The sequence below is a fragment of the Arachis ipaensis genome, chromosome B10 (assembly GCF_059453495.1).
Source record: "Arachis ipaensis isolate K30076 ecotype BB chromosome B10, ASM5945349v1, whole genome shotgun sequence".
NCBI classification, from domain to species: Eukaryota; Viridiplantae; Streptophyta; class Magnoliopsida; order Fabales; family Fabaceae; genus Arachis; species Arachis ipaensis.
Window position 1 is genome coordinate 9950272 of NC_142435.1, and position 13088 is coordinate 9963359.

The following is a 13088-nucleotide window of genomic DNA, read 5'->3' on the forward strand; positions in this document are numbered from 1 at the left end:
CCCCAGAATGTTGACTCCTAGTTTAGTCAGCCGCTCCTTGGTGTTAACTCTACCCACAAGCACAAACCACCCAAAGAGCTCAATTCTCGGAGGGACGAAACCTTTCCAAATGGAACTCGTGAAGCTATAACTCGTTATATCAGCTGATAATGTCTCCGCTTGTATAGCCTGGATCACAGAACTAGTAGAGAAAATACCTTTATTTTCAAACTTCCACACCACATTGTCCTCCCTACCTGATGACAACCTCACTGGCCTTAACCTCTCATGCAGTTGATTGACAAGCTCCAGCTCCCATTGGAACAGCGCCCTCCTCCATTGAAAATTCCAAATCCAATCAAGCCCATCCCAAAAACCACACTCCCCGATGACAAGTCCTTGCTGACTGGAAATAGAGTAGAGTCTCGGATAACTTCCTTTCAGAGTACCACCTTGAACCCAGTTATCTTCCCAAAATCGAGTTTGCATACCATTGCCTACTTCCATTGCCAGTCCACTTACCACTTTATCACGAATCCGCAGTTCTTTTATATTCAGCTGATATATGTCCTTCCAAGGGCCACCCTTTACTGGTAAAGGCTGAGTTGCTAACATGACATCCGGGTTCAACTTATTACACGAACACACAATCTTCTTCCACAGCGGGCAATCCTCCTTTGAAAACCTCCACCACCACTTAAACAGAAGCGCTGTGTTTCTCAGCACTGCATCACCAACCCCCAATCCCCCAACCTTTTTTGGAGCCTGAACTATCTCCCACTTTACCATAGGTATACCATAGTTCCTGTTCTCCTTGCACCACATAAAGTTCCGTTGTAAAGCAATCAGCTTGTCCGCTACCGCCTTTGGCATCTTGTATAGACTAAGGTAGTAGATGGGGAGACTATTCAGCACCGATTTGATAAGGACCAGCTTACCTGATTTATTCAAAACCTTGGCTTTCCACAAACTCAGCTTCTGTTCCACCTTATCAATGATTGGTTTCCAAGTCTTCACCAAGCGCGGATTCGCACCTAGAGAAACTCCCAAGTATCTAACCGGTAGAGAAGCTTGTTGGCATCCCAGCAGTCCACATGCCTGATCAATCCATCCTTGCTCACAGTTCACCGATATCAGATTCGATTTATCAAAGTTAATGCTCAGCCCAGACATCAACTCAAAGCACCGTAACAGTCTCTTATAGTTTACAATTGTTTCAGTCTCCGGCGGGCAGAATAAAATAGTGTCATCTGCAAATTGTAGGTGCGACAGTTCAATAAGATCTCCCCCTACCAGCAGTGGAGCAATGCAGCCATTCCTCACAGCCTCCCCCAACATCCTATGCAACACATCTACAACTAATACGAATAGCAATGGAGAAAGTGGGTCCCCTTGTCTTAGTCCCCTCTCCATCTTGAATGGCTTGGAAGGTGCCCCGTTTACCAAGACTGCCATGGTGGCCGTAGTAACACACTCCTTCACCCAGCTCCTCCATTTTTGGCCGAAGCCCATTTTCTGTAGCACAATGTCAACAAAATCCCATCTCACTCTGTCATAGGCCTTCTGAAAATCCAGTTTGATAATGACTGCTGACTTTTTCCGAGTCTTCAGCCAATGAACCGTCTCGCAGGCTATGAGTGCACCATTATGAATTTTCCTTCCCTTTATAAACGCAGTCTGAGTCTCTCCAACCAGTCCCGACATCACAGATCGCATCCTGTGCACCAACACTTTCGAAATCACTTTGTACACACACCCCACCATACTAATCGGCCTAAAATCCTTCACCTCCTTTGCACCTTCAAACTTTGGAGCTAGTGTCACCCACGTTACATTGACATCCTTTGGCAATTTCGCACTTTGAAAGAACCCCATTACCGCAGCAGTGAATTCCGGCCCAATGTCATCCCAGCATTTCTTTATGAAGTTCATGTTAAACCCATCACTCCCTGGGGCCTTGGAAGATTCGCAGTCCCACACAGCCTCCTTAATTTCCTCATCCGTCGGCATCACTTCTAAAGCTTTAGCCTCATCCCTATGGATACACTTTACTAACCCATCTCTGATTCCAATCCTCGGAACATATTCCTGTCGATATAAATCCTTGTAGAACCCTCTAATCGTACCTTTTATTCTCGCCTGATTCCGCACAAGTCTTCCATGTAACATCAGAGCATCAATCCTGTTATTCCGTCTTCTGGCCGAAGCAATGTTATGAAAGTATCTGGTATTCCTATCCATGTTTGCAGCATGCTTAGACCGAGACATCTGTTTCCAGTGCATTTCCTTTCTAATATACCATTTTGAACAAAAGCTCACAAGCGCCTTCCTTCTAGCCTCCGTTGTACCATCATAAACTCCATCACTGACTGAATTGTCTAGCTTGGTGAGCTCCTCCTCAAACCTCATGAGTCTCTTATCCATGTCCCGGAAGTTATCCTTGTGCCATTGCCGCAGTTGTATTGCTAGAGCCCTCAGCTTGCACGGGAACTGTGCTTCTTCGAGGCTTCGCCACTCATCCTTCACCATTCTCAGAAATCCCTCATGCGTAAACCAGGCGTCTAAACTTCTGAATAGTCTAGGGGGCCCTGTTACTCTTGTTAGTTCCATGATCACTGGGCAGTGATCAGACAATCCCCTTGGGCCACCCTTAATCCTAATATCCGGAAACACCTCAGTCCATTCAACATTAACCATCACCCTATCAATCCGACTACAGGAACGCCCCCTAAACCATGTATACTTCCTATCAGTAAGAGGTAAATCTATCAACTGCATGTCTCGCACCCATTCCTTAAATTCCTCCGATGACGCCATCAAGCTAGTAGCTCCTTTACGATCCTCTACTTGTAAAATTTCATTAAAGTCTCCGAGAAAACAGAAAGGAATCTGACACAACCCCGCCACATAGCTCAGTTCCTCCCACACCCCCCTCTTTGCCTCCCTCCCATGCGCCCCGTACACCAAACAGAAAGCACATCGAAAGTTGGTCTTTGTTAAAACGCCTTCAACACATAGCCACCTCTCACCTTTATACCTTCGATCTACTTGAAACACTCCTTCATCCCAAATTAATAGCAGACCCCCCGCCATTCCTGCAGATTCCACAAACTCCCAACCAGCAGTACTAGATCCCCAAAGCCTTGCAACCTCATATTTAGTAATCACTTCTTTTTTTGTTTCAAGCAATCCCAACATGTTCAAATTATATTTATTCTTCAAAGATTTCAGCATGCTTAATTTACCGTCCCCCCTCCACCCCCTAATATTCCAACAGCTCACAATCATTTAAATAAAGATTTGCTCACCTTATTTTGATTTTTTGGTCGACTCCTTCTCGCCTTTTCCTTTTGCTTCGCCAGTTTTCTCTTAGCTGCTATTTCTTCATTTTGTGCTTGCAAAATCGCCATAATATCTTCTTCCTCATCGCATAAAACCGCTCCTGATTCCACAGCCAATACCCAAGTTGCTTGATTCTCCTGGCGCTGCTCTTCCTGTGTCCCCTCGCCTTCTAAATGGCTAACTGTGCCCAGCCTAGCCCCTGCTCCTGCCCCCCGGGCATTGCCACAGGCAGCCACCTCCGAGACGTCCCTCACTGCGTTTTCCTGTGCTCCCGAGGTACCATCCTTCCCCATTAGGCAGCTCAATCCCGCTTGGGATCCCTCATCGTGCAAGCCGGCCTCACTTATCCCATCCTGCGCCCCTTGCTCCTGCCGGTGGACTGCCGCCCTGATTCCCGTCCCCTCCTGCGCAACCCTTCCCCCATCAAGCTCAACTCCCACCCCATCGATCGGTCCTCCGCCCCCCACCATCTCCTCTAGTTCCGGGTTCTTATCCACCGACGGACCCCCGAGTTTAAGCGGCAACCCTCTCGCCTCAGGATCCTTCTCCGCTGGTGAGCACCCCAGCCCTCGCAAACCTTCCATCGGCGCCGCTTCAAACAGCTCTCGTGGATCCCTCCGGATCCTCAGGCCGCCCGACCCGTCGTGGCCTCCAATGGAAAGAGAACCATACGCCGTTTCAGTTAGGAGGCCATCCTGGCCCAGCCCAACAACAGGCTCCCTCTCAATACTCATGTCCCTTACGGTCAGCCTCCCCCCTCCGTTCTTAGTTGGTGTTGGGCCAATTGAATGCGAGCCCATACTGTTACAATACTCCAACCGTGTCCCAGCTTGGTCCCAATCCGGATGGGCCTCTTTAGTCATACCAAATGGATCAGCCCACTTTGCATGAACTCCTCCCACCCCTCCCCATACTTGCGTGACTGTATTCTCCGACTCCCCCTCATGAACTATCTCAAATCCCTTCAAACCCGCTACTTCACCGTCCTTGGTACTAGCTGAATCCGGTACAACCGTATCCTTTTTGAATTTCAAAAAGGCATCGTCCACATCATTCAATAACACATCAGAGATTACTATTCTGTCCTCACCGTGCTCAGCCTCCGTAGGCCTACCAGTAACCAGTTCCGCCGCCGGGTCCCAACTACCCTCCCCCTTCTTCATGGCCGTGCCAGCGGTGCCAGAAACTTCATTCTCCGCATAGACACTTCTGCTTCTCCCCATGCTGACCGCACCGCCCTCCTGTGGTTCTACCTCCTTCACAAAGATCTCAAACACCGTCTTCCCAACAACAATTTGCATCCATTCTCGGATTACATCGAATACCCCCGTCTCAACTTGAATCCTCCCTGCTTCAAACGATGCTCCTTCCCCCGTCATTACATCACACTGGACCACGTTGCCCCACTGCCCTCCTATTCTCTTGAACGTTTCCGGCGCCCATGCATGTAAAGGAATTCCGTAGCACTCCAGCCACGCTCGTCGAGTAATACACCGTTCCGATTCCTCCCAACGCGAGATCCTATGGAATACTTGCAACAAATTATCCATCTTGAATGTAAACACTCCCTCCGCATGCTCCACAGTATCAAATATTACCAGCACTTTGCACGGCCTGATCTCCCTAACATCCACAATGTTGGGCAAATTTTTAGACACCACCGTCTTCACTGATCTGAGGTCCACTGGGTGTAAAGTGTGCCCCACTAAACTCCTCGCCAACCATTCCATATTTGCTTCAACTACCGGCACATCAATTCTTTTCACAGGTCCACTCCCCTCTGTGGCATTCTTATGGTCTCGCACTGGCTGTTCCTTCATAGCTTTGGCCGCAGCCACCCCATTCCCCTGATAAGAATCCTGCTTCACCGCCAATGGGACTTGTTATTTCCTTCCGCACTGTGCCACCCTTCTGAAACTGAAACTGTCTTCGATACTTAGCTTCCCCGACGGTAATTACCTTCCCCCGTAATCTCCACTGTTTCATTTCTGCAATCGCCTTGAGAGCGCCCCCTTTTGTCGTGTACCGAACAAAGGCAAATAAATAGATCACACCACTCTTTCGTTTTCGGCCAAGATATATGTCGTTAATTCTTCCCGTCCAACAAAATAAGTGATACAGCTCCCTCCTTGAGATATCAGCCGGTAGATTATCCACAAACACAGAGAATGAATCATTTTCCAAACGATGATATGCCTCCTGATTCCAAATTCTAGGATCCTTTGGTGTTAACTGTACTCCTCTCGTACTACCCCCGGAGTACTCACCTCTCACAGCCCCTCTGCCTCCCATGAGAGAGGAAGAAACCCTAATTATTTTTTTGAACTGTTGTTATGTAGGACATTTTGTTAATTATTTAATTTTGACCTCACTGTGGGACTAAATTAATGCTAAATGAAAAATTTCGAACTGCATATGATAGTAATTCGAACATGGGCAGTTCGAATTACCAGTTGATTGTTCTTCATAAATCGAACCAAGTTGGTTCGAACTAAGAATGCACCTAATTCGAACAAGGTTAGTTCGAATTACACACAGCACGCGTTTCCAAATAATTCAAATTTGACTATTAAAAAATTAATAATTTATTAAAAAAATTTTATTAAAAAATTTATTAAAAAAATTAATAATTAAAAAATAAAAAATATATATTTTATTTCATACATTAAAAAAAAGCTAACAAAATATTTAATTACGAGACTTCTTTAAAATATTTGTGATCTATCAATTCGAATTTCAGACAATACTCTTTTGTCCATTTTTAATAGCTCAGGAATATTTTTTAATAAATTTTTTAATAAATTTATTTAAATTATACTACAAAAAATATTTTATCCTATGCAAAATAATTTAAAACTAATGGCTTAAAAATGTTAGGAGTACTATAAAAATTTGTAATGTTCTAATAACTTAAAGTAAATACATGCATGTACTCAAATTTTAAATAAAATACTCTACATAATCAATAATAATTTAGAAATGAAAGAAAATATTTTATTCCATACAAAACAATTAAAAAATATATTTTGTGAGAATAAAATATATTTCATAACATCTTTTAAGCCATTTTTTTTTAAAATGACTTAAAATGGCTTAAAAGATGTTATGAAATATTTTGTATTAGAATAAAATATATCTTTTAAGCCATTTTTTAAAAAAATAGCTTAAAAATGGCTTAAAAAATGGCATAAAATTATTTTGTATTAGAATAAAATATATTTTTTAAAAAAATAGCTTAAAAGATGTTATGAAATATATTTTATTCTCCTAACATCTTTTAAGCCATTTTTTAAAAAAAATGGCTTAAAAGATGTTATGAAATATTTTGTATTAGAATAAAATATATCTTTTAAGCAATTTTCATAACATCTTTTAAAAAAATGGCTTAAAATATGTTATGAAATATATTTTATTTTCACAAAATATATTTTTTAATTGTTTTGTATGGAATAAAATATTTTCTTTCATTTCTAAATTATTATTGATTATGTAGAGTATTTTATTTAAAATTTGAGTACATGCATGTATTTACCTAAGTTATTAGAACATTACAAATTTTTATAGTACTCCTAACATTTTTAAGCCATTTTTTTTAAATTATTTTGCATAGGATAAAATATTTTTTGTAGTATAATTTAAATAAATTTATTAAAAAATTTATTAAAAAATATTCATGAGCTATTAAAAATGGACAAAAGAGTATTGTCTGGAATTCGAATTGATAGATCAGAAATATTTTAAAGAAGTCTCGTAATTAAATATTTTGTTAGCTTTTTTTTAATGTATGAAATAAAATATATTTTTTTAATTTTTTAATTATTAATTTTTTTAATAAATTTTTTAATAATTTTTTTTAATAAATTATTAATTTTTTAATAGTCAAATTTGAATTACTTGGAAACGCGTGATGTGTGTAATTCGAACTAACCTTGTTCGAATTAGGTGCATTCTTAGTTCGAACCAACCTGGTTCGATTTATGAAGAACAATCAACTGGTAATTCGAACTGCCCAGGTTCGAATTACTATCATATGCAGTTCGAACCACACTGGTTCGAATTATATAAATATAGCATCTAGCGCATTATTGAAACGATTTTCAGTTTGGCTTATATACGTCAATTCTAAATGGCATTGGCTTATAATGGTTTTTTATCCCTAAAAGAATTACAAAGGATCGTTGCCATGTTCAAAGATTTACAACTGAATCATTTGATGACATCAACATGTAATACATGTGACAAGTTGAGTTTCTTCTACAATTTTCAATAAGTTATCGCCCCTATATCCAAGTTTAACTATTAAGCTTCGTTACAAATTGTTTTATTTTAAATCACCAAATATAACTATAAATAGATGGTATCTAATCTCTCCATATGAATTAAAAAATGTTTAGTATTTGTTTTTAAAAAATTCTTTCTTTTATTGTTTTGAGTATTAGTGGATTTGAGAGATAAAAAATATGATAACGTTATTTATGTAAATAAACGATTATGAGGGTCAATATAAAGGGGATATTTTACTTTTATTTAATTTTAGAGCTGGTTAATCCAGCGCCTAGTGTTTAAGAGTTTGTGAGGTGTGGAAGAGTTTTCACATAATTATTTGTTCATAGAATCAGTGTTGCAAACACTTTTAATATTGTGTGGTCCGGTCCCAAATTAGATGAAAAATTTGATTATAGTTATTGGGAGACTTTGATATCTGCCAATTTAAAGGCTGGAATTTTATTGAACCGGGTTTGTAAGAAAGAGCAAATGCTTCCCAACAAAAGAGAGATCAATTAGCGCTATCTCAAATTCATCAAGGTGTAGATTATACTGTGTTTGACAAAATAGCAAATACAAAAAGTGCAAAAGAGGCATGGAACACGTTGAACCTGCCATACAAAGGCATAGATAAAGCTCAGAAAGCAAAGCTACAATCTTTCAGAAAAAGATATGAAAGGTATAAGATGTTTAGTTCAAAAACTGATGAGCAATATTTTACTCGTGTTACAAATCTTGTCAATAAGATGAGAGTCTATGGAGAAGATATGTCCAATAGCAAAGTGGTGAAAAAAATTCTCCGCACCATGCCGATGAAGTATGACCATGTGGTGACTATGATACTAGAGTCTCACGATATGGATACCATGACGATTGCAGAGTTGTAAGGAACCATGGAAAGACACATCAGTAGAATACTGGAGAAATCACAAAAATCAACCGAAAAAATCCTGAAAAGTCGAGTAAATTTAAACAATGTTGCAGAATCAAGCTGTACACAAGAAGGACGAGGTCGTGGTTTCAATTTTCAAAATAGAGTAGAAGAAGTTTTAGAGGTAGAGGTCGTGGCAATTACAACCAAGAAAGTTATAATAATTTTACACCACCTAATCAAGGAAGAGGTGGAACAAATTTTAGGCCAGTCAATCGAGAAAGAGGTCGAGGCAATTTTTATCAAGAAAGAATCAATTTTAACTGCTTTCATTGTGAAAAGTATGGACACAAAGCAATAGATTGCATATTCAAAATGATAAATAATAATTAAGCACACATTACAAAAAAGCAGCATCAAAATACTGATGATAATCTGGGTACTCAAACTTTATTTTTTACAAGTAATCCATGTGCTAAAGATAAAAATATATGGTACTTGGATAATGCCTGTAGTAATCATATGTCTGGTAGAAAAGAGTTATTTTCTTCACTAGATGACTATTATTGAAATTTAGTAATAATACAAAGATACCTATTGAAGGAAAAAGGCACATACCAATTAGATTGAAGGATTGTTTTCTGAGTCATATTTTTAATGTTTTCTATGCTCTTAAACTTGATTACAATTTACAAAGTATGGGGCAATTATCTGAGATGATAACTTATCGTGGATATTGCACTGTGTTTGACAACAACAGAAGGTTCATAGATAAAGCAAAGATGACTTCAAACAGAATATTTCCGTTGAAAATTCAACATGTTAATCCCTCTTGCATGAGTTCTGTGATACTTGATGATAATTGGTTGTAACACATGCAGTTTGGACATTTTTATTTTTCTGGCCTAAACTACCTGTCAAGAAAAGGACTTGTGTTTGGACTATCACGGGTTCATATTTTCAATTGTGTTTATGAGATTTGTCAATTGGAAAAGAAGCACAGAGATCCACTCCCTACAGGAAAGTCATAAGAGCCAAAATTTGAAATTGTGCATTCAAATTTCTATAGAAAAATCAAGCAACGGTGGTTGCAGATACTTTATCACTTTTATTGATGATTTTAGTAGATATACATGGGTATACTTTCTGAAGCAAAAATCAAAAGCATGTGATACCTTCAAGACATTCAAGGCGTTTGTCGAAAAACAAAGTGGCTATAAAATCAAAATCCTCATAACAGACAGAGGAACAAAATATTTTGTGTGTTTAGATTATTTTAAGCAACACGGAATTCAACACCAACTAACAACTAGATATACTCCTCGATAAAATAGAATTGCTAAAAGAAAGAATAAACCATCATGGATATGGTCAGATGCATGCTCAAGTCAAAACAAATGCCTAAAAAATTTTGGGCAGAAGCAGTCAACAGTTCATATTTTAAACAGGTATCCAACAAAAAGTGTTCTTGATAAAACTCCAGAGGAAGCTTAGAGTTGAAAGCGCCCTTCCATTCATCATTTCAGAATCTTTGGGTGTATCGCTTATGCCCACGTACCAGATTAATTAGGAAGAAGTTAGATGACAAATGCGAGAAGTGTATCTTTATCGGCTATAGCACAGACTCTAAAGCATACAAGCTGTACAATCCAGAAACAAAGAAAGTAATCATCAGTAGAGACGTGATGTTTGACAAGAAAGACATGTGGGACTGGGACACAAAGATAGAAAAGCAGCCGATTGTAATTTCAAATACATGTGATGATGAAGAAGAAAGACAACCGGATGCAACTGAACAACCAAAATCATCTAGAAGACTTCAAAGAGAGCGGAGACTGCCTGCTAGATTAGCAGATTATAATGTTGGCAATGACAACAATCCGTTCGATGAAGAAATCATAAATTTTGCTCTATTTTCATATTGTGAGCCATTAAACTTTGAAGAAGTCTCTAGAGACAGCAATTAGAAGAAAGCTTTGTACGGGTTAAAGCAAGCAGTCAAGCACCAAGAACGTGGTACAAAAAGATTGATTCTTATTTCACTCAGAATGGTTTCAAAAGATGTCCATTTGAGCATACACTTTATATCAAGTTCGTTGAATCTGGAGATATCTTAATTGTGTGTCTTTATGTTGATGATTTAATCTTTACTGGCAATAATTTGAAGATAATTGTTGAATTTAGGGAGGCTATGATAAAACACTTTGAAATAACGGATAATGGGCTTGATGTCTTACTTTTTTGGCATGGAAGTAGCTCAAAAAGATGATAGAATCTTCATTTCATAAAAGAAATATGTAAATGATATTTTGAAGAAATTTCAAATGGAGCACTCAAAACCATTTCCTACTTTGGTCAAAGAGAAATTCAAGTTGATGAGAGAAGATAAAGGAAGAGCAGTAAATCCTACATATTACAAAAGCTTGATTGGAAGTTGAGGTACTTAAGTGCAACCAGACTAGATATTGTATTTGGAGTTGGTTTGCCTAGCAGATTTATGGAGGAGCCTTGTACCAATTGTTAGAATATAATTAGGATCAATTAGCATTATTTAGTATATCTGAATATTTATTATAGGAGATTACGTTTTTATTATTACGATTCTCTTAGTACCTATAAATACCCTTTTATATTGTATCATTCCAGACAACTTGAATGCACTCAATAATATACAAATCCTTTCTCCAGTCTAGTATCTTGTTTCTAACATGGTATCAGAGTCATGGTATCCTCCTTGAAGAGGATAGGTTATTTTTCTTGCGGTAACATCACCGTAGTTTTTGCACTTTTTTTTTCTATGCCATTTTTGCACACCTTTTGTCACTCTTTTGATGCTTTTTCACCTCACCGACTAGCCTATTCTCTCCGTCTTGTGTCTTTTCGAGTCGAATGATCAAACACCAATATCATTCGCTGTTTTCCTATTCTCATGAAAAAATCACATAGTTTTTGCTCTCTTTAGGCAGTTTCGTCTGCGTCTCTCGTGGCAGTTCCGTCTGCGTTCTCTCGTGGCAGTTCCGTCTGCGTTTTGTCTATGTTTCCTTGTGGCAGTTCCGTCTGCGTTTCTTTCCAGCAGTTTCGTCTGCACTTCCTTCAGACAAGCGGTAGTTCCGTCTGCGCTTCCTTCAGACAAGCGACAGTTCCGTCTACGCTTCCTTCCAGCAGTTCCGTCTGCACCTGTTTTAGAGAGTTTATGCATTTTTTTCTCTTTTCTCTTTATTTCGTTATTTTAAATAAGTTTCAAACTTAAGTTGTCACTTGAGTTTGAGGAGGGATGTTAGAATATAATTAGGATCAATTAGGATCAATTAGCATTATTTAGTATATCTGAATATTTATTATAGGATATTACGTTTTTATTATTACGATTCTCTTAGTACCTATAAATACCCTTTTATATTGTATCATTCCAGACAGCTTGAATACACTTAATAATATACAAATCTTTTCTCCAGTCTAGTCTCTTGTTTCTAACACCAACCATTTGTAAGCGGCAAAACAGATTTTTCGATATATCGAAGGTACTTTAAATGATGGTATTTATTATGAAAATACTAATGAAGTGAATCTTGTCGGTTACACTGATAGTGATTGGGCTGGAGATATAGAAACAAGAAGAAGTACTTCAGGGTTTGCATTTCATCTTGGTTCTAGTGCAATTTCATGATCTTCAAAAAAACAACCACTAGTTGCTCTTTCTACAGCAGAAGCAGCAGAATATATAGCAGCAGCAAGTTGTGCAACACAAGAAGTTTGGCTAAAAAGAATTTTTGAGAAATTGAATGAGAAACAAAGTACTCCAACAAATCAGCTATTGCACTTTGCAAAAATCCTATGTTCTATGAAAAATCGAAAGCATATTAATATTCGATTTCACAAAATCAGAGAGTTGGTGAATGAAAAAGAAGTTTTGATTGAGTACTATCCCACTCCCATTAAAAACCAAATTGCAGATATCTTTACAAAGCTATTGAAAACAGAATTATTTTATAAGGAGAAGTGTTAGGGCCAGCATTTTTGTTAAATTCTGGCCAGCACTTAACTATCAAAACAAAATTGAATGATTTTATGCCATTAGATACAATCTCACACCATTAAAACATCATTAATAACTAATTGATGGCTAAAAATTACAAAATATGTGGCCCTATCTTATTCCTTTTATAAGTTGAAGAAAATGCTTAAGATAATTAATTTTATAAGCTTGATTTAAAAAAAGACAATGTTAATAATTAAATTAACTTGCAAAAATCATTCACCGCTATTATATACAAAAGCTTAGTCAAAATTTAGTCAAAAATTGAAGGAAGTAAAATTTGCAATGACTATGAGAAGCAACTAAAAAAGATATAAAGGATCATGGTTAAATATATTCAAAAATTTACATAACTTTCAATAATACATGTGACAAGTTGAGTTTCTTTTACAATTTTCAATAAATTACTGCCCTTATATCCAAGCTTAACTATTAAGCTTCATTACAAATTGTTTTATTTTGAACCACCAAATATAACTATAAATAAATGGTGTAGCTATTCTTAAAAATATAATAGTATTATTTATGTGAATAAACAATTTTAAAAGTCAATATAAAGTAGGTATTTTACTTTCACAAAAGGATATAGTTTTA

At 37.7% G+C, this 13088-nt stretch overlaps 1 protein-coding gene across 1 annotated transcript; it reads right to left on the bottom strand.

Moving 5' to 3' along the window:
* Nucleotides 1–5112: 5112 nt before the first annotated feature.
* LOC148579123 (uncharacterized) lies at nucleotides 5113–5613 on the bottom strand. Its single transcript, XM_088488702.1, has one exon. The coding sequence runs from the start codon at nucleotides 5611–5613 to the stop codon at nucleotides 5113–5115; it is 501 nt and encodes a 166-aa protein (XP_088344828.1).
* Nucleotides 5614–13088: the final 7475 nt, after the last annotated feature.

Bases quoted from the DNA above. Each gene is read 5' to 3' on its own strand.
- LOC148579123 (XM_088488702.1), bottom strand. From the start codon at position 5,613: ATGGGAGGCAGAGGGGCTGTGAGAGGTGAGTACTCCGGGGGTAGTACG.